Here is a 27,375-nt window from a genome sequence, read left to right as displayed (position 1 = left end):
CTGAGTCTACTTAACCTCTGGTCTTATTAAGTAAATAAGCATCCTGTTGGTTTAATAGCCTTTCCCAGCGCTTGCACTCATTTTTATATGGAATACCTATATGTGATGTTTGCAATCGCTTACTCTCATTTTTTTAATATGTGGTTTGGCTTTATGAAGACATTATTTGTATTTGTAATGTAATACTATTTCTCATGTTTAGCCGCACATATTCTGATATTAGGAATAATTTGCTCCAAGATCCATTGGCATCACAGCTGCTAATAACTTCTCTTTGTTTGTGGTAAAGAATAAATACATAGTTTGTCCTCTATAAGATTTCCTTCTATTCTTCATGTGATCAGTCACTGACTCAGTAGTACTAGTAGTAGGTACTAGCGTACTACATGGGAGACCAGAGTTTTTTTAGTCCCATGGGATAGCGTTAGAAGGGCTTCCCCATTCTTTTTTTCTTCTAAAGAAAATTTTATATGGGGTCTTTTTAGCGTTAGGAAGGCTTAGCCGTTCCTTTTCTGTTGAAGGAGTTTTGTTTTTCTGAGCAGATTCTCTCACTCAGGGGTATAGTCCCTAGTGTAGGTGGAGCTAGACCTTGACCTTTAATTTCTTAGCCCATTCCTGAGATTTGGGTCAAAAGACCCTCAGTCATCTGTTTCCTCTGTGGACCATGTGGTTGTAGAGCTGTGGTTAAGTTGTCTGCTTTATAAGCAGCAGGCTGAGAGTTTCACAGTTGCATCTGGGGCTGGACCTTTTAATGAAAGACCTTTTTTTTTTTTTTTTTTTTTTACCTAGATATTTTGAGAATGTTTGCTGGAGGTTTATCTGTTTAGTTTTTGTCTCAGAGGGGTTCTTTGAGCATGTGCCCCATTCTCTTTTATTGGAAGCAAGTCTGTTCCTTGTCGTATTTATCATAAAGTCAGGTGGTGGGAAATTCTCTGCCTTTGGTGAGGATTCCTTGTATCCTGCAGTTCTTTCAGGAAGATATGAAGAAAGGCCTGTCTGCTTTATCTTTCTGCCAGTTGCTCTGGTGGTGTTCAGATTATCGCTAGGATAAGTCCTGTTTCTTTCATGTAATTAGCAAGAGTCCATGAGCTAGTGACATATGGGATATACATTCCTACCAGGAGGGGCAAAGTTTCCCAAACCTCAAAATGCCTATAAATACACCCCTCACCACACCCACAATTCAGTTTTACAAACTTTGCCTCCCATGGAGGTGGTGAAGTAAGTTTGTGCTAGATTCTTCGTTGATATGCGCTTCGCAGCAGGCTGAGGCCCGGTTTTCCTCTCAGAGTGCAGTGAATGTCAGAGGGATGTGAAGAGAGTATTGCCTATTTGAATACAATGGTCTTCCTCTAGGGGATCTATTTCATAGGTTCTCTGTTATCGGTCGTAGAGATTTCTTCTCCTACCTCCCTTTTCAGATCGACGATATACTCTTATATACCATTACCTCTACTGATTCTCGTTTCAGTACTGGTTTGGCTATCTACTATATGTAGATGAGTGTCTTAGGGTAAGTAAGTCTTATTTTATTATGACACTCTAAGCTATGGTTGGGCACTTTATATGTAAAGTTCTAAATATGTTTTAAACGTATATTTGCCATGATTCAGGATAATCAGTATTCCTTTTTTCAGACTGTCAGTTTAATTTTTTTGGGAAAAATGCATATGAATAAATATTTTTTCTTACCTTGAAAATTTCAATTTGACTTTTTTCTTTGCGGGCTGTTAGGCTCGCGGGTGCAGAAAATGCTTCAATTTATTGCGTCATTTTTGGCTCAACCTTTTTTGGCGCAAAATTTCGTCATTTCCGGCGTCATAGTTGACGCCGGAAGTTTTCACGTGGTTGCATCATTTTTTGATGCATGGGTGTTACAGACGTTTTTTGGCGCCAAAAAATGTGGGCGTCATACTTGGCGCCAAAAAATGTGGGCGTCATACTTGGCGCCAAAAAATGTGGGCGTCATACTTGGCGCCAGTTTTTTTCACATTATTTCAGTCTCACTTTTTTGTTGCTTCTGGTTGCTAGAGGCTTGTTTGTTTGGCATTTTTTTCCATTCCTGAAACTGTCATTTAAGGAATTTGATAATTTTGCTTTATATGTTGTTTTTTCTATTACATATTGCAAGATGTCACAACCTGACCCTGGATCAGAATCTACTTCTGGAAAGACGCTGCCTGATGTTGGTTCTACCAAAGCTAAGTGCATTTGTTGTAAACTTTTGGTAACTGTTCCTCCGGCTGTAGTTTGTGTTAGTTGTCATGATAAACTTTCTAACGCAGATAATGTCTCCATTAGTAATAATCCATTACCTGTTGTTGTTCCTTCAACATCTAATGTTCAGGATGTTCCTGTTAATGTAAGAGAATTTGTTTCTAATTCTATTCGGAAGGCTCTGTCTGTTATTCCTCCTTCCAGTAAACGTAAAAGGTCTTTTAAAACTTCTCATATTTCAGATTAATTTTTAGATGACCGCCATCATTCTGACTTATCTATTTCTGATGAGGATCTATTCTGCCTCAGATATTGACACTGATAAATCTTCATATTTGTTTAAGATGGAGTTTATTCGTTCTTTACTTAAAGAAGTGTTGATTGCATTAGATATGGAGGAGTCTAGTCCTCTTGATATTAAATCTAATAAGCGTTTAAATTCAGTGTTTAAACCTCATGTAGTTATTCCAGAAGTTTTTCCAGTTCCTGATGCTATTTCAGAAGTAATTTCTAGGGAATGGAATAGTCTGGGTACTTCATTTACTCCTTCTCCAAGGTTTAAGAAATTGTACCCTTTGCCATCTGATAGATTAGAGTTTTGGGAAAAAAATCCACAAAGTTGATGGGGCTATCTCTACTCTTGCTAAACGTACTACTATTCCTACGGCAGATAGTACTTCTTTTAAGGATCCTTTAGATAGGAAACTTGAATCCTTTCTAAGGAAGGCTTATTTATGTTAAGGTAATCTTCTTAGACCTGCTATTTCTTTGGCTGATGTTGCTGCAGCTTCCACTTTCTGGTTGGAGGCTTTAGCGCAACAAGTGTCAGACCATAATGCTTATAGCATTGTTAAACTTCTTCAACATGCTAATAACTTTGTTTGTGATGCCATTTTTGATATCATTAGAATTGATGTCAGGTATATGATTTTAGTTAGAAGAGCTTTATGGCTTAAATCTTGGAATGCAGATATGACTACTAAGCCAACATTGCTTTCTCTTTCTTTCCAAGGTAATAAATTATTTGGTTCACAGTTGGATTCAATAATTTCAACTGTTACTGGGGGGAAGGGAGCCTTTTTGCCTCAGGACAAAAAATCTAAAGGTAAATATAGGGCTGCTAATCGTTTTCGTTCCTTTCGTCAGAATAAGGAACAGAAGCCTGACCCTTCCTCTAAAGGAACAGTTTCCGTTTGGAAATCTTCTCCAGTCTGGAATAAATCCAAGCCTTTTAGAAAGTCAAAACCAGCTCCTAAATCCGCATGAAGGTGCGGCCCTCATTCCAGCACAGCTGGTAGGGGGCAGGTTACGATTTTTCAAAGAGGTTTGGATCAATTTGATTCACAATCTTTGTATTCAGAACATTGTTTCACAAGGGTACAGAATAGGTTTCAAGGTAAGACCGCCTGTGAGAAGATTTTTTCTCTCACACATTCCAGTAAAGGCTCAGGCGTTTCTGAAATGTGTTTCAGACCTAGAGTCGGCTGGGGTAATTGTGCCAGTTCCAGTTCTGGAACGGGGTCTGGGGTTTTACTCAAATCTATTCATTGTACCAAAGAAGGAGAGTTCCTTCAGACCAGTTCTGGATCTAAAAATATTGAATCGTTATGTAAGGGTACCAACATTCAAAATGGTGACTATAAGGACTATTCTGCCTTTTGTTCAGCAAGGGCATTATATGTCTACAATAGACTTACAGGATGCATATCTTCATATTCCAATTCATCCAGATCACTATCAGTTCCTGAGATTCTCTTTTCTAGACAAGCATTACCAGTTTGTTGCTCTTCCGTTTGGCCTAGCAACAGCTCCAAGGATCTTTTCAAAGGTTCTCGGTGCCCTTCTCTCTGTAATCAGAGAACATTATATTCTTATTTGGACAATATCTTGGTACTTGCTCAGTCTTTACATTCTGCAGAATCTCATACGAATCAACTTGTGTTGTTTCTTCAAAGACATGGTTGGAGGATCAATTTACCAAAGAGTTCCTTGATTCCTCAGACAAGGGTAACCTTTTTGGATTTCCAAATAGATTCAGTGTCCATGACTTTGTCTCTAACAGAAAAGAGACGTCTGAAATTTGTCGAAACCTTCAGTCTCAATCGTTCCCTTCGGTAGCTTTGTGCATGGAAATGTTAGGTCTCATGACTGCTGCATCGGACGCGATCCCTTTTGCTAGTTTTCACATGAGACCTCTTCAGCTTTGTATGCTGAACCAATGGTGCAGGGATTATACAAATATATCACAATTAATATCCTTAAATCCCAATGTTCGATCTTCTCTGACTTGGTGGTTGGATCACCATCGTTTAATTCAAGGGGCCTCTTTTGTTCGTCCAACCTGGACTGTGATCTCAACAGATGCGAGTCTTTCAGGTTGGGGAGCTGTATGGGGATCTCTGACAGCGCAGGGGGTTTGGGAATCTCAGGAGGCGGGATTACCAATCAACATTTTGGAACTCGGTGCGATTTTCAGAGCTCTTCAGTTCTGGCCTCTTCTGAAGAGAGAATCGTTTATTTGTTTTCAGACAGACAATGTCACAACCGTGGCGTATGTCAATCATCAAGGAGGGACTCACAGTCCTCAGGCTATGAAAGAAGTATCTCGGATACTTGTATGGGCGGAATCCAGCTCCTGTCTAATCTCTGCGGTTCACATCCCAGGTATAGACAATTGGGAAGCGGATTATCTCAGTCGCCAGACGCTACATCCGGGCGAATGGTCTCTTCACCCAGAGGTATTTCTTCAGATTGTTCAAATCTGGGGACTTCCAGAAATAGATCTGATGGCCTCTCATCTAAACAAGAAACTTCCCAGGTATCTGTCCAGATCCAGGGATCCTCAGGCGGAAGCAGTGGACGCGTTGTCGCTTCCTTGGAATTATCAACCTGCTTATATCTTTCCGCCTCTAGTTCTTCCAAAAGTGATTTCCAAAATCCTAATGGAGCGTTCGTTTGTACTGCTGGTGGCTCCAGCATGGCTTCACAGGTTTTGGTATGCGGATCTCGTTCGGATGGCCAGTTGCGAACCTTGGACACTTCCGTTAAGGCCAGACCTTCTATCTCAAGGCCCATTTTTCCATCAGGATCTCAAATCATTAAATTTGAAGGTATGGAGATTGAACGCTTGATACTTAGTTATAGAGGTTTCTCTGACTCAGTGATTAATATTATGTTACAGGCTTGTAAATCTGTGTCTAGGAAGATTTATTACCGAGTCTGGAAGACTTACATTTCTTGGTGTTCTTCTCATAAATTCTCTTGGCTTTCTTTTAGAATTCCTAAAATTTTACAGTTTCTTCAGGATGGTTTGGATAAGGGTTTGTCTGCAATTTCCTTGAAAGGACAAATCTCTGCTCTTTCTGTTCTTTTTCACAGAAAGATTGCTAATCATCCTGATATTCATTGTTTTGTACAGGCTTTGGTTCGTATCAAGCCTGTCATTAAGTCAATCTCTCCTCCTTGGAGTCTTAATTTGGTTCTGAGGGCTTTACAGGCTCCTCCGTTTGAACCTATGCATTCTCTGGATATTAAATTACTTTCTTGGAAAGTTTTGTTCCTTTTGGCCATCTCTTCTGCTAGAAGAGTTTCTGAGTTATCTGCTCTTTCTTGTGAATCTCCTTTTCTGATTTTTCATCAGGATAAGGTGGTGTTGCGGACTTAATTTCAATTTTTACCTTAAGTTGTGAATTCTAACAACATTAGTAGAGAAATTGTTGTCCCTTTATTATGTCCTAATCCTAAGAAATCTCTGGAGAGATCTTTACATTCTTTGGATGTAGTAAGAGCTTTGAAATATTATGTTGAAGCTACTAAAGGTTTTAGAAAGACTTCTAGTCTATTTGTTATCTTTTCTGGTTCTAGGAAAGGTCAGAAGGCTTCTGCCATTTCTTTGGCTTCTTGGTTAAAGTCTTTGATTCATCTTGCTTATGTGGAGTCAGGTAAATCCCCGCCTCAAAGGATTACGGCTCATTCTACTAGGTCAGTTTCTACTTCCTGGGCTTTTAGGAATGAAGCTTCTGTTGATCAGATTTGCAAAGCAGCAACTTGGTCTTCTTTGCATACTTTTACTAAATTCTACCATTTTGATGTTTTTTCTTCTTCAGAAGCAGTTTTTGGTAGAAAAGTACTTCAGGCAGCTGTTTCAGTTTGATTCTTCTGCTTATTATTTCATTTTTTTGATTTGGGTTGTGGATTATTTTTTCAGCGGAATTAGCTGTCTTTATTTTATCCCTCCCTCTCTAGTGACTCTTGCGTGGAAGTTCCGCATCTTGGGTATCTGCTATCCCATACGTCACTAGCTCATGGACTCTTGCTAATTACATGAAAGAAAACATAATTTATGTAAGAACTTACCTGATAAATTCATTTCTTTCATATTAGCAAGAGTCCATGAGGCCCACCCCTTTTTTGTGGTGGTTATGATTTTTTTGTATAAAGCACAATTATTCCAATTCCTTATTTTTGATGCTTTCGCTCCTTTCTTATCACCCCACTTCTTGGCTATTCGTTAAACTGAATTGTGGGTGTGGTGAGGGGTGTATTTATAGGCATTTTGAGGTTTGGGAAACTTTGCCCCTCCTGGTAGGAATGTATATCCCATACGTCGCTAGCTCATGGACTCTTGCTAATATGAAATAAATGAATTTATCAGGTAAGTTCTTACATAAATTATGTTTTTTTTCCTCCCTGTTTTCTCTTCCAGGCTCAGGCCTATGCATCTGTTGATAATCAAGTTATTTTCTTGGGATGTGACCCTTTTGAAAACAGAGAAATAGATAAGAGTGTCTAATTTATCTGATTCAAATGTGTCCTGTTTTTCATCTTCTTTTCAAGAAAGATGTTTATATAATTTGGATGTGGTTAGAACGTTTTCGTTCTTCCTTTTCTTGCTTCTCAGGACAGAAGACCTCAGTTGTTGCTCTTTCTTCTGGCTCCGACTCCGGATTGCATGACTTCAGAAATGGTCCAGTTGGTTCTATCTTGAATCCAGCACATTTTGTCTGTGCGGTATCCTTTTTCTTGGACCTTCATGAATGAAGTCTCAGTTGTACAGATTTTTGGTTCTGCTACATAATTCTATCTTATATACGATTTCTTGTTTTTGTCTCAGCGGAGACATATTTTGGAAATAGGATTTTTCTAGTGGTGGTGTCTTGTTTTTAGGACTGCTTTCTCTTTGCCCTCCCTAACATTCATGTTCTCCTCAGCTTTGGTATTGATTTCCCATAGGTTATGAATGTTTTCATGGACCCATACTGCCATTAGAAGGAAAATCAAATTTATGCTTACCTGATAAATTAATTTCCTTCTTGGCAGAGAGGATCCACAAACGCACCCTGATTTTGTGTAGTGGCGGCAGTCTGAGCACCTCTGTAACCATTTTTATCTCTCTACTTTTTCTTAGCCTCAGCTTGAATTACTGGGGATGTGGGAGGGATAATTTAAATGTTCTGTTTGGGGTGTCTTTACCTCCTCCTGGTGGCCAGGTGAAATATTTCCCATAAGTTATGAATGTTTTGCGTGGACCCTCACTGCCAAGAAGGAAATTAATTTATCAGGTAAGCATACATTTTATTTTTTACTTGAGTGTCCCTTTAATGGGTGACAGAGCCATTATAATAAAAGAAACAGATAAGGGGGGATTATATTGATTCTTCAGAATAGAAAAGACTATACATTAGAAGATAAAAAAAAAAAAAAATGGACTCCATCACATACACCAGACTGAATGGTGACCCCACTGAGATCTGTAAGAAAATTAAAAACCCTCAATACAGCATGAAATTATCGCACAAGATGGACATAATTTCTTACATAAAGTAACTATATATAAACAGTTAACCAAACTGCTTGAAACTCTGGAAGGCCTGTGATATCATTCCTTAATTCATTAACTTATAGTCTTGATACTTACATAAGCAATGCACCATACATTTTAAACATAAATTAACATCATTTGGTACTCCACTACATGTCGCCCCAATACAAGTATTCACAAAGATAGACGTTATACATGTTAACTTTTTGTTTTTATTTTCATCATTTGTCGTTGATCTATAAAAAAAAATTATTTTATCGCTTTAAATTCATTTTGAGACTCTGAGTGACCATATTTGCAGTTTTTAAGGATGAAGCTGGTAACTTCATTTTAACTGTAGCATTTTTTTTTTTGTTTCCTTGTTTTAATAAACTTCTTAATATATCAGTGTACTGGGGAAAATGTGTATGTATAATTATGAAAGGGTAGGATAGATATGATATGAGCGGCATTTGGTTAACTTGGAAATTGTTTGACTACTTAGCTCATTATATGGCAATTAAGATTCCATGTTGTTGTGATAAATCTGTAGTTATCCAGGGGACCCCTAACATCAGGTCTTGAAACGGTCTTTACAAAACGTGTCTAAATAAATGCAGGTCTTAAACACTTTTTATTAAAGGGACACTGAACCCAAATTTTTTCTTTTGTGATTCAGATAGAGCATGCAATTTTAAACAACTTTCTAATTTACTCCTATTATCAATTTTCCTTTGTTCTATTGCTATCTTTATTTGAAAAAGAAGGTATCTAAGCTAACGAGCTAGCCAAATCTTGGTTCAGACTCTGGACAGCACTTGTTTATTGGTGGGTGAATTTATCCACCAATCAGCAAGAACAACCCAGGCTGTTCACCAAAAATGGACTGGCTTCTAAACTTATATTCTTGCAAATAAAGATACCAAGAGAATGAAGAAAATTTGCTAATAGGAGTAAATTACAAAGTTGCTTAAAATTGTCTGCTCTATCTGAATCACGAAAGAAAAAATTTGGGTTCAGTGTCCCTTTAAGGGAATACACTTTATCTAGACACCTCTAGCACTACAAGAATGATATAGTATAGATAATGTTTGCTCATCTACACCACTTTGTGTATATGTGGGCAAAGAGTCAGTAAAGCTTTCTGTACATCAGGGTTCTTAATTCCAATCCTCAAGTCCCCCTAACAGGCCAGATTTTCATGATATATTAACTAGCTAGAGCACAGGTGAAATAATATCAGCTGATTATTTCACCTGTGCTCTAGTAAAGATATCCGAAAAATCTGTCCTTTTAGGGGCACCTGGGGATTGGAATTGAGAAACACTGATGTACAGAAGCAGAATTTCAAAGTCACTCTGGAATCCAAATTATTAAACCTGTTTATAAATTGCTATAAAACATTCTAGCCTGCAACCTATGCTATATTCTGGCACAACATAATCCTCTTTTTTTTTATTATTATTATTATTATTTTATAATTTATTTGCAGCGCACCTCCTCTTTCTCTTAAACCAAATGCTCGATATGAACAGGTTATGACAGCGTTTGGAGGCAAAGGCTATTTTGTCCGCACTCCTGAAGAGTTACAATCTTCTTTAAAATCCAGTTTGGCAGAAAAGAATGTGCCCTCTCTTATTAATGTCATGATTGACCCTCAGTCTGACAGGAAGAAGCAGGTAAGCTTTGCTGCCAGAGAACTTCAGCTCTTGCAATAATGGAATTAAAAAAAAATGTCTTTCTATCCTTGGTATATTTCTTTTTTTTTTACATACAAATAACAATAGCACATTAATATGATTGATTTAAAACTCCAGTTTGTTAATACATTTGAGACTATAATGCATATCAAGGATATTGAGAAATTTGCTTTAGATCAACAAAAAGAGGAATTGGATATATATTGTTTTTATGGTTTCATTTTCATGTTCAGTATTACTGATTGTAGATGAGGCACACACTTAAAGGGACAGTATACACCAATTTTCATATAACATTGTGTAATAGGCACTGCTATAAAGAAGAATATGCACAGATACTGATCTAAAAATCCAGTATAAAACCTTTTAAAAACGTGCTAAGAAGCTCCCAGTATAGCACTGTTGATGAGGGGAGGCTGTGACACCCACTTAAAGGGGCTGAGAAAGCAGGAAGAGCAGACCCTCCCCTGCATGTGAAAATACTCAGTACACAAACATGAGCAAGCAGGAATCTGTAGACTTGAGTCTACATTTGATACTTTGGGGCTTGGTTAAGAGTCTGAAAAACAGCACAATGTTATTAAAATAAAAGCAAAACTTGACGTATAGTTACATGGACTGGTATGAGACCTCATGATAGACTGGTTCTCTTTGCAAATGTACAAGGATTTGTCACAACTTAAAGCATTATGTTATATTTTGTTGTATTGCAATATTTCTTTTTATGATGTAAAGTTTACTGATATCTCAATAAAGCTTTTGAAAAAAAAAAAAATAAAAAAAATAAAAAATAAAAAATAAAAGCAAAACTATGCATGTTTATAAAAACACTCCCAGATGGGCTATATAAATAAATCATCTACAAAACATTTATGCAAAGAAAAATCCAGTGTACAATGTCCCTTTAAAGGGATATGAAACCCAATTTTATTATTTTATGATTCAGATATAAAATGTGATTTTAAACAACTTTCTGCTTTACTGCTATTATATTTTTCTTTGTATCTTTTGTTGAAAAGCAGAGTCGTAAGCTCAGGAACCTGCCCATGTCTGGAGCACTATATGGCAGCAGTTTTGCAAGAATGTTATCCATTTGCAAGAGCACTAGATGGCAGCACCATTTCCTTACATGCAGTGCTCCAGACGCCTACTTAGGTATCTCTTCAACAAAGAATATTATGGGAACAAAGCAAATTTGATAATATAAAAAAAATTGGAATTATTTTGTTTAAATTGTATGCTCTGTCTTAATCACAAAAGAAAAGTTTTGGGTTTCTTATGCCTTTAAAGGGACATTGAGGTCAATCGCCTTTATTTCATCTAGACAGCATTTCAAAATAGAGTGTAGTCTAGATGTTATGAAAAAGCAACATTTTCTTACCAGGCTTGCAGAGGTGCATCCCTCTAATCCAGCAGTGCTGATGGAGTTGTCCTTATCAGCCAATGAGCATTAGTAGGAATTATATAACTGTTTATACTGCAGTGCTATTTTCAGTTTATATTTAAACAGCATTAACGTGAAATTTGTCTCACTGTAGCTACTAGTACTTCATTTACTAAGTTACCGTTTTCTCTGCAAAGATAGGAAAACCTCATTTCATTAAAGCACCTTTTTAATGAATATATTCTTCGATGTAAAAGCTATTCACATTATCTTGAAGTGTGACAAAAACAAAAAATATTATCTAAATAAAACACCATTACTTGGCACACCAAAACAAGGTAGTGCATAACCTTTATTACTGCAGTATTTCAAATGTGTTTCTTTCATGTAGCTAGTGATGTATGGGATATACATTCCTACCAGGAGGGGCAAAGTTTCCCAAACCTCAAAATGCCTATAAATACACCCCTCACCACACCCACAATTCAGTTTTACAAACTTTGCCTCCTATGGAGGTGGTGAAGTAAGTTTGTGCTAAGATTTCTATATTTCTATGTTGATATGCGCTTCTCAGCATTTTGAAGCCCGATTCCTCTCAGAGTACAGCGAATGTCAGAGGGACGTGAAGGGAGTATCAACAATTGAATGCAATGGTTTTCCTCACGGGAGATCTATTTCATAGGTTCTCTGTTATTGGTCGTAGAGATTCATCTCCTACCTAACTTTTCAGATCGACGATATACTCTTAAATACCATTACCTCTACTGATAACTGTTTCAGTACTGGTTTGGCTATCTGCTATATGTGGATGGGTGTCTTTCGGTAAGTATGTTTTTATTACTTAAGACACCTCAGCTATGGTTTGGCACTTCATGCATTAATATAAAGTTCTAAATATTGTACTTATATTTGCCATTAGTCTGGTTCATGTATTTCCTTTTTGCAGACTGTCAGTTTCATATTTGGGGAAAATAAACATATTAAGAAATATTTTTCTTACCTGGGGTTTAAAATTGACTTCATTTTTCTTTGCAAATTGCAGGGCAGGATTAGGCCTGCGGGTGCGCCAAATGCTAGACTTTATTGCGTCATTCTTGGCGCGAGAATTTTTTGGCGCGAAAGTACGTCCGTTGACGCAAGTTCGTCATTTCCGTGTCATAGTTGATGCAGAGTTCCTTACACAAGGTTGCGTCGTTAGTGACGCGAGTGTCCGGACATTGTTGGCGCCAAAAAATATTCAGTTACGTTGTGCGTCATACTTGGTGCCAAATTTTTTCATTATTTTTTCACCCCATTGCTATTTGTCTCTTGCCTTTTTCTATGTCAGAGTGCTATGCTATTTGCATTTTTTCCCATTCCTGAAACTGTCATATAAGGAAATTGATCATTTCTCCTACATTGGTGTGTCCGGTCCACGGCTTCATCCTTACTTGTGGGATATTCTCATTCCCTACAGGAAATGGCAAAGAGAGCACACAGCAAAGCTGTCCATATGGCCCCCCCTCTGGCTCCGCCCCCCAGTCATTCTCTTTGCCGCTCTGAACAAGTAGCATCTCCATGGGGATGGTAAAGAGTATGTGGAGTTAGTTGTAGTTTTATTTCTTCTATCAAGAGTTTGTTATTTTAAAATAGTGCCGGTTTGTACTATTTACTCTACAACAGAAAGTGATGAAGATTTCTGTTTAAAGAGGAGTATGATTTTAGCACCAGTAACTAAAATCCATTGCTGTTCCCACGCAGGTCTGTTGAAACCAGAGAACTTCAGTTGGGGGGAACAGTTTGCAGGCTTATCTGCTTCAGGTATGATCAGTCACTTTTCTAACAAGACCTAGTAATGCTAGAAGACTGTCAGTTTTCCCTTATGGGATAGGTAAGCCATTTTCTTAGACTCAGTTACAGAATTAAGGCTTATAACTTGGGCTCTATGCTGGTTGACACTATTGTGGGCTAAATCGATTGATTTTTATCATGTTTATTTGACATTTGGAGTGTTTGGTAAACTTTGAAACACTTTGGGGACGATTATTTGCGCCTGGCAGTTGTTTAGACACCTAATCTTGTCAGAAAGGCCCCTTCACTCTGGAATGCAGAGGGAGGAGGCCCCATTTTCGCGCCTTAGTTGCGCAGTTACTTTCTCTAGGCAGTGCATGCAGCTTCACGTGAGAAGGTCCAGTGGCTTAGAAAAGGACTCAGAGAGGCTTATTACTGTTATGAATAACCCCTAAGGAAGGTAAACGCTGCAGCAAAGTCTGTGGCAGGGACTGTAGTGTGTTTAAACCGGTCAATTGTGATTTTTAGCTCCGGCTTGGTAATTTAAGGGTTAAGAGATTTGAAATTTGGTGTGCAATACTTTTAAAGCATTAAGACACTGGGGTATAAATTTCATAAAGATCGGATATTTCTTTGACGTTTTTTCGATCATTCAGAAAAAAGTGTGGCCTTTTTATTATTTAAAGAGACAGTAACGGTTTTGTTTAAAATTGTTTTTATTGCATTAAAAGCCTGCCTAAGTCTGTTTAACATGTCTGTACCATCAGATAGCCCAAAATGATTCTTTAAATGAAGGTAGTGGGGATAGTTCATCATCCTCTCCTTCTGTGTCAACACCAGCTTTGCCCGCGCAGGCGATACCTAGTACATCTAGCGTGCCAATGCTTGTTACCATGCAGCAATTAACAGCAGTAATGGATAATTCTCTAGCAGCTCTTTTATCCAAACTGCCAGCATTTCCTAGAAAGCGTGATTGCTCAGTTTTAAATACAGAGGATGAGCAAGTAGGCGCTGACGATAATTTATCTGTTATACCCTCACATCAATCTGAGTTGGCAGTGAGGGAGGGTCTGTCTGAGGGAGAAATTTCTGACTCAGGAAAAATTTCTCAGCAGGCAGAACCTGATATCGTGGCATTTAAATTTAATCTAGAACATCTCCGCGCTCTGCTTAAGGAGGTGCTAGCTACCCTTGATGATTGTGATGCTTTGGTGATTCCAGAGAAGTTGTGCAAAATGAACAAATTCTTAGAGGTCCCAGTGCACGCTGATGCTTTTCCAATACCCAAGAGGGTGGTGGACATAGTGACTAAGGAGTGGGAGAAGCCAGGTGTACCTTTTTGTTCCCCCTCCTATATTTAAGAAAATGTTCCCCATTGTCGACCCCAGAAGGGATGCATGGCAAACGGTCCCTAAGGTAGAGGGGGCAGTTTCAACGTTAGCTAAGCGCACAACTATTCCTATAGAAGACAGTTGCGCTTTCAAAGATCCTATGGATAAAAAATTGGAAGGATTGCTTAAAAAGATTTTTGTTCAGCAAGGTTTCCTTCTTCAACCTATCTCGTGCATTATTCCTGTCACCACGGCGGCGTCTTTTTGGTTCGATGAACTAGAAAATTCGCTCCAAAAGGAAACTCCATATGATGAGGTCATGGACAGAATTCACGCACTAAAGTTAGCTAATTCCTTTATTTTGGATGCCGCTTTTCAATTGGCTAAATTAGCGGCGAAAAATTCAGGTTTTGCAATAGTGGCGCGCAGGGCACTTTGGCTTAAGTCTTGGTCAGCGGATGTGTCGTTCAAAACAAAATTGCTTAATATTCCTTTCAAAGGTAAGACCCTTTTCGGGCCAGAATTGAAGGAGATTATTTCAGACATCACTGGGGGAAAGGGCCATGGCCTCCCACAGGATAGGCCTTTCAAGGCTAAGAATAAGTCTAATTTTCGTTCCTTTCGCAATTTCAGGAACGGACCGGCTTCTAACTCTGCAGCCTCTAGACAAGAGGGTAACACTTCCCAGCCTAAGCCAGCATGGAAACCATTGCAAGGCTGGAACAAGGGAAAACAGGCCAAGAAGCCTGCTGCTGCTACCAAGACAGCATGAAGGGGTAGCCCCCGATCCGGGACCGCATCTAGTAGGGGGCAGACTTTCTCTCTTTGCTCAGGCTTGGGCAAGAGATGTTCCGGACCCCTGGGCAATAGAAATTGTCTCTCAGGGGTATCTTCTAGAGTTCAAGGAACTTCCTCCAAGGGGAAGGTTCCACATGTCTCGCTTATCTTTAGACCAGTTAAAGAGACAGGCATTCTTACGTTGCGTAGGAGACCTATTAAAGATGGGAGTGATACAACCAGTTCCAACAGCGGAACAAGGTCTGGGGTTTTACTCAAACCTGTTTGTAGTTCCCAAAAAAGAAGGAACTTTCAGGCCAATTCTGGATTTAAAATTTCTAAACAAATTCCTCAGAGTTCCATCATTCAAAATGGAAACCATTCGGACGATTTTGCCAACGATCCAGGAGGGTCAATATATGACTACCGTGGACCTAAAGGATGCATACCTGCATATTCCTATCCACAAAGATCATCATCAGTTCCTGAGGTTCGCCTTTCTGGACAAACATTACCAGTTCGTGGCTCTTCCGTTCGGTTTAGCCACTGCTCCCAGAATTTTCACAAAGGTGCTAGGGTCCCTTCTAGCGGTCCTAAGGCCGAGGGGCATTGCAGTAGAACCTTACCTAGACGACATTCCAATTCAAGCGTCGTCCCTTCCCAGAGCAAGGGCTCATACAGACATTGTTTTAGCCTTTCTCAGATCTCACGGGTGGAAGGTGAACATAGAAAAGAGTTCCCTGTTCCCGCCCACAAGGGTTCCCTTTCTGGGAACAATAATAGACTCTGTAGAAATGAAGATTTTTCTGACAGAGGTCAGAAAGTTAAAGCTTCTAAACGCTTGTCGAGTTCTTCATTCTATTCCTCAGCCCTCCATAGCTCAGTGCATGGAGGTAATAGGACTAATGGTTGCGGCAATGGACGTGGTTCCTTTTGCTCAAATTCATTTAAGACCATTGCAACTGTGCATGCTCAAACAGTGGAATGGGGATTATGCAGACTTGTCTCCCCAGATTCAAGTGGACCAGATAACCAGAGACTCACTCCTCTGGTGGTTGGCTCAGGATCACCTGTCTCAGGGAATGAGTTTCCGCAGACCAGAGTGGATCATTGTCACAACCGACGCCAGTCTCTTAGGCTGGGGCGCGGTCTGGGGCTCCCTGAAAGCTCAGGGTCTATGGTCTCGGGAAGAGTCTCTTCTCCCGATAAACATTTTGGAACTGAGAGCGATTTTCAATGCGCTCCTGCCTTGGCCTCAACTCGCGAAGGCCAGGTTCATGAGATTCCAGTCGGACAACATGACGACTGTAGCGTACATCAATCATCAGGGAGGAACAAGGAGTTCCCTGGCGATGAGAGAGGTATCCAAGATCATCAAATGGGCGGAGGATCACTCCTGCCATCTATCTGCAATTCACATCCCAGGAGTAGACAACTGGGAGGCGGATTATTTGAGTCATCAGACTTTCCATCCGGGGGAGTGGGAACTTCACCCGGAGGTCTTTGCCCAGTTAACTCAACTATGGGGCATTCCAGATATGGATCTGATGGCGTCTCGTCAGAACTCCAAGGTTCCTCGCTACGGGTCCAGATCCAGGGATCCCAAGGCGACACTAGTAGATGCATTGGTGGCACCTTGGTCGTTCAATCTAGCTTATGTGTTTCCACCGTTCCCTCTCCTTCCCAGGCTTGTAGCCAGGATCAAACAGGAGAAGGCCTCAGTGATTCTAATAGCTCCTGCATAGCCACGCAGGACTTGGTATGCAGACCTGGTGAATATGTCATCAGCTCCACCATGGAAGCTACCTTTGAGACAGGACCTTCTAGTACAAGGTCCATTCGAACATCCAAATCTAGTTTCTCTGCAGCTGACTGCTTGGAAATTGAACGCTTGATTCTATCTAAGCGTGGGTTTTCAGATTCGGTTATAGATACTCTGGTTCAGGCCAGAAAACCTGTAACTAGGAAAATTTACCATAAGATATGGCAAAAATATATCTGTTGGTGCGAATCCAAGGGTTACTCTTGGAGTAAAATTAGAATTCCTAGGATACTTTCCTTTCTTCAAGAGGGTTTGGATAAAGGTTTGTCAGCTAGTTCTCTAAAAGGACAGATATCTGCTCTTTCTGTCTTGTTGCACAAACGTCTGGCAGCTGTGCCAGATGTACAGGCTTTTGTACAGGCATTAGTTAGAATCAAGCCTGTCTACAGACCTATGACTCATCCATGGAGTCTAAATTTAGTTCTTTCAGTTCTTCAAGGGGTTCCGTTTGAACCTTTGAATTCCATAGATATTAAATTACTATCTTGGAAAGTTCTGTTTTTGGTTGCTATTTCTTCTGCTAGAAGAGTTTCCGAATTATCTGCTTTGCAGTGTACTTCACCCTATCTAGTATTCCATACAGATAAGGTAGTTTTACGTACTAAGCCTGGTTTTCTTCCAAAGGTGGTTTCCAATAGGAATATTAACCAGGAAATAGTTGTTCCTTCTCTGTGTCCGAATCCAGTTTCGAAGAAGGAACGTTTGTTACATAACTTAGATGTAGTTTGTGCTTTAAAATTCTATTTAGAAGCAACAAAGGATTTCAGACAGACATCTTCTTTGTTTGTCGTCTATTCTGGTAAGAGGAGAGGTCAGAAAGCTACTGCTACCTCTCTTTCCTTTTGGCTAAAAAGCATCATCCGTTTGGCCTATGAGACTGCCGGCCGGCAGCCTCCTGAACGAATTACAGCTCACTCTACTAGAGCTGTGGCTTCCACATGGGCCTTCAAGAATGAGGCTTCTGTTGAACAGATCTGTAAGGCAGCGACTTGGTCTTCTCTGCATACTTTTACCAAATTTTACAAATTCGATACTTATGCTTCTTCGGAGGCTGTTTTTAGGAGAAAGGTTTTGCAAGCTGTGGTGCCTTCCGTTTAGGTTACCTGACTTGTTCCCTCCCTTCATCCGTGTCCTAAAGCTTTGGTATTGGTTCCCACAAGTAAGGATGAAGCCGTGGACCGGACACACCAATGTAGGAGAAAACAGAATTTATGTTTACCTGATAAATTTCTTTCTCCTATGGTGTTTCCGGTCCACGGACCGCCCTGGCTTTTAGTCAGGTTTAAAATTTTTATTTTTCTGTACACTACAGTCACCACGGCACCTTATAGTTTCTCCTTTTTTCTCCTAACCGTCGGTCGAATGACTGGGGGGGCGGAGCCAGAGGGGGGGCTATATGGACAGCTTTGCTGTGTGCTCTCTTTGCCATTTCCTGTAGGGAATGAGAATATCCCACAAGTAAGGATGAAGCCATGGACCGGACACACCGTAGGAGAAAGGAATTTATCAGGTAAACATAAATTCTGTTTTTGCTTTATATGTTGTTTTTTATTTTACATTTTGCAAGAAGTCTCAATCTGATCCTGTCTCAGAAGTATCTGTTGGAACTTTGCTGCCTGATATCAGTTCTACCAAAGCTAAGTGCGTTTGTTTTAAACTAGTGGAGATTATATCTCCGAATGTCATTTGTAATAGTTGTCATGATAAACTTTTACATGCAGACAATGTGTCCATCAGTAATAGTACATTGCCGGTTGCAGTTCCTTCAACTTCTAATGTACATGCTATACCTATGAATTGTAAAGAATTTGTTACTAATTCTATTCAGAAGGCTCTGTCTGCTTTTCCGCCTTCTAATAAACGTAAACGGTCTTTTAAAACTTCTCATAAGGTTGATGAAATTTCAAATGACGGACAACATAATGAATTATCCTCCTCCTGATGAGGATCTATCTGATTCAGAAGATCCTTCCTCAGATGTTGACACTGACAAATCTACTTATTTATTTAAAATAGAGTATATTCGTTCTTTGTTAAAAGAAGTGTTAATTACTTTGGATATTGAGGAAACTAGTCCTCTTGACATTAAAACTAGTAAACGTTTAAATTCTGTTTTTCCAAGGTTTTTTCAGGGGTTTTTCCTATTCCTGATGCTATTTCTGATATGATTTCTAAGGAATGGAATAAGCCGGGTACTTCTTTTATTCCTTCTTCAAGGTTTAAAAAAAATTGTATCCTTTACCAGCAATTTCAATAGAGTTTTGGGAAAAGATCCCCAAAGTTGATGGGGCTATTTCTACTCTTGCTAAACGTACCACTATTCCTATGGAAGATAGTACTTCTTTTAAAGATCCTTTAGATGGGAGACTTGAATCTTATCTAAGGAAAACCTATTTATATTCAGGTCATCTTCTCAGGCCTGCAATTTCTTTGGCTGATGTTGCAGCTGCATCAACTTTTTGGTTGGAGAATTTAGCGCAACAAGAATTGGATTCTGACATATCTAGCATTGTTCGCTTATTGCAACCTGCTAATCATTTTATTTGTGATGCCATTTTTGATATTATCAAAATTGATGTTAGATCCATGTCTTTTTAGCTATTTTAGCTAGAAGAGCTTTGTGGCTTAAATCTTTGAATGCTGATATTTCCAAGGTAATTTATTTGGTTCTCAGTAGGATTCTATTATTTCAACTGTTACTGGGGAAGGGAGTTTTTTTTGCCTCAGGATAAAAAAACCTAAGGGTAAGTCTAAGGCTTCTAACCGCTTTCGTTCCTTTCGTCAAAATAAAGAACAAAAACCTAATCCTTCTCCCAAGGAATCTGTTTCCAATTGGAAGCCTTCCTCAAATTGGAATAAATCCAAGCCATTTAAGAAACCAAAGTCAGCCCCTAAGTCTGCATGAAGGTGCGGCCCTCATTCCAGCTCAGCTGGTAGGAGGCAGATTAAGGTTTTTCAAGGATGTTTGGATAAATTCTGTCCAAAATCATTGGATTTAGAACATTGTCTTTCAGGGGTATCAAATAGGATTCAGAGTAAGATTTTTTTCTCTTACACAGCCCATCAAATCCAGTAAAAGCTCAGGCTTTCCTGAAGTGTGTTTCAGACCTGGAGTTATCTGGGGTAATCATGCCAGTTCCTTTTCAGGAACAGGGTCTGGGGTTTTATTCAAGTCTATTCATTGTCCCAAAGAAGGAAAATTCATTCAGACCAGTTCTGGATCTGAAAATTTTGAATAGTTATGTAAGAGTACCAACTTTCAAAATGGTAACTATAAGGACTATTCTGCCTTTTGTTCAGCAAGGACATTATATGTCCACAATAGACTTTCAGGATGCATACCTTCATATTTCTATTCATCCAGATCATTATCAGTTCTTGAGATTCTCTTTTCTAGACAAGCATTACCAATTTGTTGGTCTTCCGTTTGGCCTAGCAACAGCTCCAAAAATCTTTTCAAAGGTTCTCGGTGCCCTGCTCTTTGTAACCAGAGAGCAGGGTATTGCGGCGTTTACTTATTTGGACGATATCTTGGTACTAGCTCAGTCTTTACGTTCTGCAGAATCTCACACGAATCAACTAGTGTTGTTTCTTCAAAAACATGGTTAGAGGATCAATTTACCAAAAAGTTTTTTGATTCCTCAGACAAGGGTCACCTTTTTAGGTTTCCAGATAGATTCAGTGTCCATGACTCTGTCTCTAACAGACAAGAGACGTTTAAAATTGGTTGCAGCCTGTCGGCACCTTCAGTCTTAAGTCATTCCCTTAGGTGGCTATGTGCATGGACGTTTTAGGTCTCATGACTGCAGCTTCGGACGCAATCCCCTTTGCTTGTTTTCACATGAGACCTCTCCAGCTTTGTATTCTGAATCAATGGTGCAGGGATTATACAAAGATATCACAATTAATATCCTTAAATCCCAATGTTCGACACTCTCTGACGTGGTGGTTAAATCACCAGCGTTTAGTTCAAGGGGCTTCTTTTGTTTGGCCAACCTGGACTGTGATCACAACAGATATGAGTCTTTCCGGGTTGGGGAGCTGTTTGGGGATCTCTGACAGCACAAGGGGTTTGGAAATCTCAAGAGGCGAGGTTACCAATCAATATTTTATAACTCCGTGCAATTCTCAGAGCTCTTCAGTTTTGGCCTATGTTAAAGAGAGAACCGTTCATTTGTTTTTAGACAGACAATATAACAACCGTCAATCATCAGGGTGGGACTCACAGTCCCCAAGCTATGAAAGAGGTATCTCGGATACTTGTTTTAGCGGAATCCAGCTCCTGTCTAATTTCTGCGGTGCATATCCCAGGTGTAGACAATTGGGAGGCGGATTATCTCAGCCGTCAGACTTTACATCCGGGGGAGTGGTCTCTCCATCCAGATATATTTTCTCAGATTGTTCAGATGTGGGGTCTTCCAGAGATAGATCTGATGGCCTCTCATCTAAACAAGGAACTTCCCAGATACCTTTCCAGGTCCAGGGATTTTCAGGCGGAAGCTGTGGATGCATTGACACTTCCTTGGTGTTATCAACCTGCTTATATTTGTCTTGTTAAGTGTATCCAGTCCACAGATCATCCATTACTTGTGGGATATTCTCCTTCCCAACAGGAAGTTGCAAGAGGATCACCCACAGCAGAGCTGCTATATAGCTCCTCCCCTCACTGCCATATCCAGTCATTCTCTTGCAACTCTCAACAAAGATGGACGTAGTAAGAGGAGAGTGGTATATTATAGTTAGTTTTTTAACTTCAATCAAAAGTTTGTTATTTTTAAATGGTACCGGAGTGTACTGTTTATCTCATGCAGTATTTAGAAGAAGAATCTGCCTGCATTTTCTATGATCTTAGCAGAAGTAACTAAGATCCATGGCTGTTCTCACATATTCTGAGGAGTGAGGTAACTTCAGAGAGGGAATGGCGTTTAGGTTTTCCTGCAATAAAGTATGTGCAGTTAATATATTTCTAGGGATGGAATTTGCTAGAAAAATGCTGCTGATACCGGATTAATGTAAGTTAAGCCTTAAATGCAGTGATAGCGACTGGTATCAGGCTTATTAACAGAGATACATACTCTTATAAAAGTGTAATATAAAACGTTTGCTGGCATGTTAATCGTTTTTATATATGTTTGGTGACAAAACTTATTGGGGCCTAGTTTTTTTCCACATGGCTGGTTTGATTTTTGCCTAGAGACAGGCTTTACACTGTTGCAATATGAGTGGGAAGGGCCTATTTTAGTGCAGCTAAAAATACTGACAGACATTCAGCTTCCCTCTGCATGATACAGGACATCTCTGAAGGGCTCAAAAGGCTTCAAAGTCGTGTTTGAGGAGGGTAACAATCACAGTAGACTGTGGCAGTTGTTGTGACTGTGTTTAAAAAACGTTTTTGTCATTTATTATTCTGTTTTTGTTATTAAGGGGTTAATCATCCATTTGCAAGTGGGTGCAATGCTCTGCTGACTTGTTACATACACTGTAAAAATTTTGTTAGTGTAACTGCCTTTTTTCACTGTTATTTCAAATTTTGTCAATTTGTTTCTCTTAAAGGCACAGTAATGTTTTTTATATTGCTTGTTAACTTGCTTTAAAGTGTTTTCCAAGCTTGCTAGTCTCATTGCTAGTCTGTACAAACATGTCTGAAACAGAGGATACTTGTTCATTATATTTAAAAGCCATGGTGGAGCCCCATAGGAGAATGTGTACTAAATGTATTGATTTCACCTTAAACAGTAAAGATCAGTCTTTATCTATAAAAGAATTGTCACCAGAGGGGTCTGTTGAGGGGGAAGTTATGCCGACTAACTCTCCCCACGTGTTGGACCCTTCGCCTCCCGCTCAAGGGACGCACGCTAATATGGCGCCAAGTACATCAGGGACGCCCATAGCGATTACTTTGCAGGACATGGCTGCAATCATGAATAATACCCTGTCAGAGGTATTATCCAGATTGCCTGAATTGAGAGGCAAGCGCGATAGCTCTGGGGTTAGACGAGATACAGAGCGCGTAGATGCTGTAAGAGCCATGTCTGATACTGCGTCACAATATGCAGAACCTGAGGACGGAGAGCTTCAGTCTGTGGGTGACGTCTCTGAATCGGGGAGACCTGATTCAGAGATTTCTCATTTTAAATTTAAGCTTGAGAACCTCCGTGTATTGTTTGGGGAGGTATTAGCTGCTCTGAATGACTGTGACACAATTGCAGTGCCAGAGAAATTGTGTAGGCTGGATAAATACTATGCAGTGCCGGTGAGTACTGATGTTTTTCCAATACCTAAAAGGCTTACAGAAATTATTAGTAAGGAGTGGGATAGGCCCGGTGTGCCCTTTTCCCCACCTCCTATATTTAGAAAAATGTTTCCAATAGATGCCACTACACGGGACTTATGGCAGACTGTCCCTAAGGTGGAGGGAGCAGTTTCTACTTTAGCAAAGCGTACCACTATCCCGGTGGAGGACAGTTGTGCTTTTTCAGATCCAATGGATAAAAAATTAGAGGGTTACCTTAAGAAAATGTTTATTCAACAAGGTTTTATTTTACAGCCCCTTGCATGCATTGCGTCTGTCACTGCTGCGGCGGCATTCTGGTTTGAGGCCCTGGAAGAGGCCATCCATACAGCTCCATTGACTGAAATTGTTGACAAGCTTAGAACTCTTAAGCTAGCTAACTCATTTGTTTCTGATGCCATTGTTCATTTGACTAAACTAACGGCTAAGAATTCCGGATTCGCCATCCAGGCACGTAGGGCGCTATGGCTCAAATCCTGGTCAGCTGATGTGACTTCAAAGTCTAAATTACTCAACATTCCTTTCAAGGGGCAGACCTTATTCGGGCCTGGTTTGAAAGAAATTATTGCTGACATTACTGGAGGTAAGGGTCATACCCTTCCTCAGGACAGGGCCAAATCAAAGGCCAAACAGTCTAATTTTCGTGCCTTTCGAAATTTCAAGGCAGGTGCAGCATCAACTTCCTCTGCTTCAAAACAAGAGGGAACTTTTGCTCAATCCAAGCAGGCCTGGAAACCTAACCAGTCCTGGAACAAGGGCAAGCAGACCAGAAAGCCTGCTGCTGCCTCTAAGACAGCATGAAGGAGCGGATCTAGTTGGCGTGGGCAAGAGATGTTCAGGATCCCTGGGCGTTGGAGATCATATCTCAGGGATATCTTCTGGACTTCAAAGCTTCTCCTCCACAAGGGAGATTTCACCTTTCAAGATTATCTGCCTACCAGATAAAGAAAGAGGCATTCCTAAGCTGCGTACAAGATCTCCTTGTAATGGGAGTGATCCATCCAGTTCCGCGGACGGAACAAGGACAGGGGTTTTATTCAAATCTGTTTGTGGTGCCCAAAAAAGAGGGAACCTTCAGACCAATTTTGGATTTAAAGATAATAAACAAATTCCTCAGAGTTCCATCATTCAAGATGGAAACTATTCGAACCATTTTACCCATGATCCAAGAGGGTCAGTACATGACCACAGTGGACTTAAAGGATGCCTACCTTCACATTCCGATTCACAAGAATCATCATCAGTTCCTGAGGTTTGCCTTTCTAGACAGGCATTACCAGTTTGTAGCTCTTCCATTCGGGTTGGCTACAGCCCCAAGAATTTTTACAAAGGTTCTGGGCTCACTTCTGGTGGTCCTAAGACGGCGAGGCATAGCGGTGGCTCCTTACCTGGACGATATCCTGATACAGGCGTCAAGCTTTCAAATTGCCAAATCTCATACAGAGATAGTTCTGGCATTCCTGAGGTCGCATGGGTGGAAAGTGAACGAAGAAAAGAGTTCTCTATCTCCTCTCACGAGGGTTTCCTTCCTAGGGACTCTAATAGATTCTGTAGAAATTAAAATTTACCTGACGGAGTCCAGGTTATCAAAACTTCTAAATGCTTGCCGTGTTCTTCACTCCATTCCCACGGTGGCTCAGTGCATGGAAGTAATCGGCTTAATGGTAGCGGCGATGGACATAGTGCCATTCGCACGCCTGCATCTCAGACCGCTGCAATTATGCATGCTCAGTCAGTGGAATGGGGATTACACAGATTTGTCCCCTCTACTAAATCTGGATCAGGAAACCAGAGATTCTCTTCTCTGGTGGTTATCTTGGGCCCATCTGTCCAAGGGTATGACCTTTCGCAGACCAGATTGGACAATTGTAACAACAGATGCCAGCCTTCTAGGTTGGGGTGCAGTCTGGAACTCCCTGAAGGCTCAGGGTTCATGGACTCAGGAGGAGAAACTCCTCCCAATAAATATTCTGGAGTTAAGAGCAATATTCAATGCTCTTCTGGCTTGGCCTCAGCTAGCAACACTGAGGTTCATCAGATTTCAGTCGAACAACATCACGACTGTGGCTTACAGCAACCATCAAGGGGGAACCAGGAGTTCCCTAGCGATGTCAGAAGTCTCCAAGATAATTTGCTGGGCAGAGACTCACTCTTGCCACCTGTCAGCGATCCATATCCCAGGTGTAGAGAACTGGGAGGCAGATTTTCTAAGTCGTCAGACTTTTCATCCGGGGGAATGGGAACTCCATCCGGAGGTGTTTGCTCAATTGGTTCTCCGTTGGGGCAAACCAGAATTGGATCTCATGGCGTCTCGCCAGAACGCCAAGCTTCCTTGTTACGGATCCAGGTCCAGGGACCCAGAAGCGGCACTGATAGATGCTCTAGCAGCGCCTTGGTTCTTCAACCTGGCTCATGTGTTTCCACCGTTTCCTCTGCTCCCTCGTCTGATTGCCAAAATCAAACAGGAAAGAGCATTGGTGATATTGATAGCGCCTGCATGGCCACGCAGGACCTGGTATGCAGACCTAGTGGACATGTAATCCTTTCCACCATGGACTCTGCCTCTGAGACAAGACCTTCTAATACAAGGTCCTTTCAATCCTCTGAATCTACTTTCTCTGAGACTGACTGCATGGAGATTGAACGCTTGATCCTATCAAAGCGTGGCTTTTCCGAGTCAGTAATTGATACCTTAATACAGGCACGAAAGCCTGTCACCAGGACAATTTACCACAAGATATGGCGTAAATATCTTCATCGGTGTGAATCCAAGAATTACTCATGGAGTAGGGTTAGGATTCCTAGGATATTGTCCTTCCTCCAAGAGGGTTTGGACAAAGGATTATCAGCTAGTTCTTTAAAAGGACAGATTTCTGCTCTGTCTATTCTTTTACACAAGCGTCTGGCAGAAGTTCCAGAAGTTCAGGCATTTTGTCAGGCTTTAGTTAGAATTAAGCCTGTGTTTAAACCTGTTGCTCCTCCATGGAGCTTAAACTTGGTTCTTAAAGTACTTCAAGGGGTTCCGTTTGAACCCCTTCATTCTATTGATATCAAACTTCTTTCATGGAAAGTTCTTTTTCTGATGGCTATTTCCTCGGCTCGAAGAGTCTCTGAGTTATCTGCCTTACATTGTGATTCTCCTTATCTGATCTTTCATTCTGATAAAGTTGTTCTGCGTACAAAACCTGGGTTTTTACCTAAGGTGGTTTCTAACAAGAATATCAATCAAGAGATTGTTGTTCCATCATTATGTCCTAATCCTTCTTCAAAGAAGGAACGTCTTTTGCATAATCTAGACGTAGTCCGTGCCTTGAAGTTTTACTTACAGGCTACTAAAGATTTTCGCCAAACATCTAACCTGTTTGTTGTTTACTCTGGACAGAGGAGAGGTCAGAAGGCCTCGGCAACCTCTCTTTCTTTTTGGCTTCGGAGTATAATCCGTTTAGCCTATGAGACTGCTGGACAGCAGCCTCCTGAAAGGATTACAGCTCATTCTACTAGAGCTGTGGCTTCCACCTGGGCCTTTAAAAATGAGGCCTCTGTTGAACAGATTTGCAAGGCTGCAACTTGGTCTTCCCTTCATACTTTTTCCAAATTTTCCAAATTTGATACTTTTGCTTCTTCGGGGGCTGTTTTTGGGAGAAAGGTTCTACAGGCAGTGGTTCCTTCCGTTTAAGTTCCTGCCTTGTCCCTCCCATCATCCGTGTACTTTAGCTTTGGTATTGGTATCCCACAAGTAATGGATGATCCGTGGACTGGATACACTTAACAAGAGAAAACATAATTTATGCTTACCTGATAAATTTATTTCTCTTGTAGTGTATCCAGTCCACGGCCCGCCCTGTCCTTTTCAGGCAGGTCTAAATTTAATTAAACTACAGTCACCACTGCACCCTATGGTTTCTCCTTTCTCGGCTTGTTTCGGTCGAATGACTGAATATGGCAGTGAGGGGAGGAGCTATATAGCAGCTCTGCTGTGGGTGATCCTCTTGCAATTTCCTCTTGGGAAGGAGAATATCCCACAAGTAATGGATGATCCGTGGACTGGATACACTACAAGAGAAATAAATGTATCAGGTAAGCATAAATTATGTTTTTCCCACCTCTAGTTCTTCTTCCAAGAGTGATCTCCAAAATCATCATGGAACAATCGTTTGTGTTGCTGGTGGCTCCAGCATGGCCTCACAGGTTTTGGTATGCGGTTCTTGTTCGGATGTCCAGTTGCCAACCTTGGCCACTTCCGTTAAGGCCGGACCTATTGTCTCAAGGTCCGTTTTTCCAT

General features: G+C 40.5%; 1 protein-coding gene across 1 annotated transcript in view; it reads left to right on the top strand.

The window, feature by feature from the left end:
- HACL1 (2-hydroxyacyl-CoA lyase 1) overlaps nucleotides 1-27,375 on the top strand; it is a 181,192-nt gene that overhangs the window by 135,795 nt on the left and 18,022 nt on the right. Inside the window, exon 16 of the mRNA XM_053714200.1 lies at nucleotides 9,510-9,696. Coding sequence (XP_053570175.1) covers nucleotides 9,510-9,696 — 187 coding nt within the window. The remainder of the gene's footprint in view (nucleotides 1-9,509; nucleotides 9,697-27,375) is intronic.

Source organism: Bombina bombina, chromosome 5 (genome assembly GCF_027579735.1).
Source record: "Bombina bombina isolate aBomBom1 chromosome 5, aBomBom1.pri, whole genome shotgun sequence".
NCBI classification, from domain to species: Eukaryota; Metazoa; Chordata; class Amphibia; order Anura; family Bombinatoridae; genus Bombina; species Bombina bombina.
This window is presented reverse-complemented; position numbering and strand designations above follow the sequence as displayed.